Source organism: Trichoplax adhaerens, genomic scaffold (assembly GCF_000150275.1).
Source record: "Trichoplax adhaerens TRIADscaffold_1 genomic scaffold, whole genome shotgun sequence".
In the NCBI taxonomy this organism is placed as follows: Eukaryota; Metazoa; Placozoa; class Uniplacotomia; order Trichoplacea; family Trichoplacidae; genus Trichoplax; species Trichoplax adhaerens.
In genome coordinates this window covers 7,477,551-7,482,894 of record NW_002060943.1, presented here as the reverse complement: position 1 = coordinate 7,482,894, position 5,344 = coordinate 7,477,551, and the positions used below count along the sequence as shown (strand labels likewise).

Below are 5,344 nucleotides of genomic sequence, written 5' to 3'. Positions count from 1 at the left end.
CCACCAGAAAACTTATTGGTATTATCATAAAGTATCTTTTCAAGAATCTTAACTTTTAATACTGGCAAATTTGAGAAAGAATATACACATGAGGGTTCTTGATGGATGTTGCAATTGAGTGATCCATTTCGAAGCTATCATAAGTGTTGTACAAGGTTTGCACTTTTTATTGCTAACTAAGGAGATTGATAGATAATTTGGATAGTTCATTGGGTATCAATGTCGCTTAGGACTTCGTAAGAAAGGTCTAATTTTATTCATTAGACAAGAAGATTAATCCTACAATATGAATAGTACAAAAAATTCTCAAAATACATTGTCAAAACTACTAACAGATATTAAAACTTCGAGACAACGGCCTAGAACAGCAGGATCGTGCTTTCAATCCACTTTTACAAATTTTAATTCTGAAAACAGCATCTACTCGGTCGATCAAGATTATGATCAAGATGAAGAGGATCAAGTAATACAATTACAAGAAGTCGATGAAAGTTATGCCGGCTATAGAAATCATCCACTTAGAAAAAGTCAATCCTTTGGTGATCAAAAGAAAGAATTACAATTACATTTCGATCGAAAACGAGGTAGACGTGTTATGACCATCGATGTTAATGATGCTGGTCTACCTGTATCCACATTTCACAATAAAAGAACCAGCGTTGGTTCAAGCTCGAGCACTACACCAATTGATCGAAGGCCTTCTCCTGCAGCAGTATTAATGACTCCATTGCCTAAATTTGATGAAACAACTCAGAAACGTTTTAATTTTGGAGATCGTGCTAATAATAGTACCGATTCGCTATCTATGACAAAACGTGGAAGAGTATCATTGACCGAATCATCTAGAAAGGATCAAAATAAATCAAATAGACGAATATCACACACTACAGCCGGAGAAGACAAGAAGAATTCCTCGAGAAGAAAAATTTCTTCCTATACAAATGGAACGAATATTAGTGATAGGTATTTACGTAGCTTAGCTACTTGGGCTGATAAAGTGGAAGCTGCAGACAAGAAAGAGGATCCTAACGGTTGCAAAAATGCCGATGAAATTGAAACACGCTTAAACCCGGTACGGCTTATTTAGAGGACAAAAGGCATATTCTTTGTAGGCCAATCCTTTTCACAAATAGCACAACTAGAACGTAAATTGCGCAGCTACGCGAATATTCTTAGAGTAATTCTATTTCAACACTTTCCACTTCCTTCAACCGCTAAAATTTAACATTGATACCTTTACAATATTAAAAATTTGAATACATTTTACTACCGCCTGATTTGCTATAAAAGATGTAAATATTATATTTACAAAACTACATTTATGATTAGTAATTTAAAATTTAACTGAATCACACATTTGCTTCTTACTGTCTAGGTACGCGTAAAATTTATCAAACTATGTCGTATCGTGAGATTGTTCATTCGTGTCTGTACAGGCATGAAAGAATATGCATTTAAGAATAATAGTTCATCGTTTATTGACCTTAACTATTATACTGTGGACAATGGTAATAGAAGATCAAAATCATTAGCCTTTAGTAAAAAAGAATATGCTCGGTCTCGAACTGTAAGTAGATAGCTCCATCTTAGTATTTGCCGATGAAGAATAAATAGTTACGATATACCACTTTATGCTAGGATAATCTGCTCTACTGTATCTTATTCTACTTTTGAAATATTATAGATGCATATGCCTCAATGGGCAAGAAGTGTATTGTGGTCAGCACCCGAATCACGTTCACATACAGATCTATTAAATTTAAGAAATTTATTTCGAGGTCTTGGCTGTTTCGATCGATTTCCTAATCATGTGCAAATGGAATTGGTACGCCACTTTGAATTTTGCAGGTAATAACTTGACATAATAGTAGCGCAAAGTAGATATAATTCCTTCAAAGGTGTGTGATTCGGCGATTGTGGTAATGACCTATGGAATATTCTCATTATTGCAGATATGAAGAAGGGCGAGTCGTTCTGAGACAAGGCCACGAGGGATTCTGCTTTTATATGATATTTCATGGCTCCTTATCAGTATCCATTGAAGAACCAGATTCGAAAGGAAAAACTTATAGTAGAATGGAGAATATTCTCACCTCTGGTGTTTCTTTTGGGGTAAGTTGGTGATACAATCACTAGTAACCAATTTATAATAGTACGATCCTTGTCTATAAGGAATGAAATAATTAATAAATTATATTACTACTGGTCTGTTAAAGGAACTTGCATTGATATCGAAAACCAAACGACGAACCGCTACTGTAAAAGCAAGAGAAAACGTAGAACTACTCTCCATCGACGATAGAATCTTTCAAAAGTATTGCGCTGATGAATTTTTACGCGAACATGAGGCTAAGATCGAAAAGACAAGGTATACTATGGGTAGTATCATGCATACTTTATTACTTCAAGAAACACTAACCCCAGTTTTATAATTTCTTGCAGGTTGTTTAAGATATTTAATGATTGGTCTGATGAATTATTAAGCGAAATATGCTTTGAAGCACAATTGCGCGAGGTATTCCTTTACTAGATTAGTAGTCGAAAACTGCTATTGAAGTAGCATTGGTTATCATTGTAATTAATTATCCTTTACACCATTCTAATCACTGTGTTCTTGCTAATGAGAGCTTTAATTTAATGATTGTGAATTTAATTTGTTGATTATAAAATGATATCCTTAAATTTTTTAGTACAAACATGGAAAAATCATTGATTGCAATACGACATCATCGTTATCAATTAACTTTCTTATGGAGGTTTGTTACATAAAATAAATTAAATTAATTATTTTACGTTTAATTTATAATAAATAGAATCATTAAATAGTTATAAAAATAGCCAGCCTATTAATTATTGTGAATATCATTTTAATATGTTGGTGATTGATTTATTTGCGATATTGTCATTTTAATGAATGGTAGGGGAAATGTGATTGCCTAAGAGAAGTTGATTTAAATAAAGTTCCCAAAGAAGTTAAAAAACCTTGTATCCAGCCAGGGCAGCGTCTCAACACCCCACTTTCGGCATCAGTGAAAACAGGAACAAAATCTCACTTGAACTCTAAAGTCTTACTTTATGTTGGGAGTTTAAAACGTGGCGATGCATGTGTAAGTTAAATTCTTGTACATATCATTTTCCGACTATGCATTGCAAAACACTAAATGTCTATCATGAAAAGTAATCTGTTATTTAAAAATGTAGAAAAAATTTTCAATATGTAATATGTTGATTGTCAATTGCATTTTAACATTGATAATATGATTTTTGTTGTTCTATCGCTTACCAATTAAGGAATGATTTATTTATGCAATTAAGAAGCTATAAATGACTAATTTAATTTTATCTAATATTATTCAAAGGATTTATTGACGTTATCTGACGAAAATGCCCCTGGATTTACATTAGTCAGTGCCGGTGCAAAAATATTACGAATATCAAAGAAAAGGCTAAAACTTATGGCACCTTCAGGGTGGTTGAATATCATTAAATTGGAATCCAAGAATCCTATCATGTAAGAAATTATTAAGACCAAACTTTATTATGTAGTGATATAAATGCAATCAACGTTAAGGCAATATTAGCTATTAGACATAATGATGCAGCGCTTGTTAATTTAAACTTAGCAATAGTTGGATCAATAATTAGTTGTAGCTCCAATTTGATCTCCTATTTGATCATATTTATCGGTAGGTTGACTAGCAATGAAGAACTATGTCGACGCTACACTGAATTTGAAAACTGGCAAGGATTTAAATCGATGACTCTCAATGAAACATTGCTTAAAATCAAAGGTCATGATTTAGCACAAATGCCAGCGACAAAGAAAGGATCATCTGGGTGGGCGAAATGGCCTGGCCAAGCCGATAGTATCAATAGGCAGAGGGAAACATCAGATCGATTATCGACACCAGCTCCTGGACCTTCCTCTCTCTTTTTAAGCTTTACTTCTTCCAATTCTACAAAAATACATCACACCACAACTAAGGAACAACCTTTGGACGATGCTATTCCCAGGGAGAGTAGTTCTACTTTACAACGGTTTAGACAACGAGTTCAAGATTTGCGCCAGGGGCTAGCAACACCAACTAGTGATAGTGGAGTCAATAGTAACGAAAATAATGGTAATGATTTAGAACCTATTCGTCGATCTCGAACGTCATCGAATAGTTTAATTAACGACAAAATTAGGCAAAAATTTCTACGCCCGCAAATTATCGTTGGTGATGAAGATAGTGCTAGCATAAGTAGCTATAATGCTGATGATAATGGCATCCGACCTTATTTAAGAAGGCGCCAACGAGGCATGAGATCAGATAACGTAGCGTATGGGTATGATGATGCGGAAGACGATGTAATAGCTGATGATATCACTAAAACAAATGTTAGATTGTCAAAAATTCAGGGTAGTTTAGGATCTATTTACCAAAATCGAAATACAAGTAGCGCTTCTAAAGCCTTATATGACAAAATTTCCAGCGAAGTATATAGTATTTAATTGGTTGGAAATGCTTATTAACTTTCTTCATCCTAATTAACCTATTTTCCCCTTGTGTACTATATTAGAAATTAAAATCATGTTGGCCAAGATTTGTTAATATTACATTGTACCTCTTATAATACATAATTCATTAGACTTGCTTCTATTGATCTTGTCAGCTTTGTATTATACGATATTAACCTTGATTTTAAATCCAGTGATTTTCATGAATATCAGGCTGTATACTGTACAGTATATATACATGTTATAATTATTTATCATTGGTTTCAATCCTGCTCGAATTTTAATCAATTCACTCTTGGAAGGCAGAAAAAGGAAACTATATTTTACAGCTATAAATTATTTATACATGCATAGAGATAGCTGTTTTATATTAATGATTGGTCTAAGGCATACGCTTGCCCTATCTTACCTCTTTCGTCGCCGATGATAGAGGAATGTGCATCTATAATATATAATTAATGCACTTTGTATATTTATACGAGTATTATAGATTGTAACATAACCAAGTACTCGGTACTGAGTATATTGATATAATATAGGGTTATCTCAATTTTACATTTTAGTGATTCAACAAATCTCATACAATTTGAGACTAATTTGTAGATTGTCTGAAATCTATTCAAAAAGTTTGAATGGATAACCTTCTAAAATAAATGATGTAACTAAAAGGTGAATACTGGATCAATCGTCTTTGCTTTTCTTCAATAACGTTAGTAGTAATATAATTTATTATATATATATAGATATATATTAATTACTCGAGCATTTCTTAAATGTAATTCGTATTTGAAAACAAATTGAGCACAATTCAGTATACTGTTTCAAGTATTTCCAGTCGAATGC

General features: G+C 33.0%; 1 protein-coding gene across 1 annotated transcript; it reads left to right on the top strand.

The window, feature by feature from the left end:
- Nucleotides 1-286: 286 nt before the first annotated feature.
- TRIADDRAFT_52117 (uncharacterized protein) lies at nt 287-4,495 on the top strand (the record flags this gene model as incomplete). The annotated part of the gene is made up of 10 exons (XM_002108747.1): nt 287-1,072; nt 1,376-1,567; nt 1,685-1,848; nt 1,953-2,112; nt 2,217-2,368; nt 2,443-2,515; nt 2,691-2,756; nt 2,922-3,107; nt 3,360-3,511; nt 3,691-4,495. 10 exons carry the CDS (start codon nt 287-289, stop codon nt 4,493-4,495), a joined length of 2,736 nt encoding a protein of 911 aa, XP_002108783.1.
- Nucleotides 4,496-5,344: the final 849 nt, after the last annotated feature.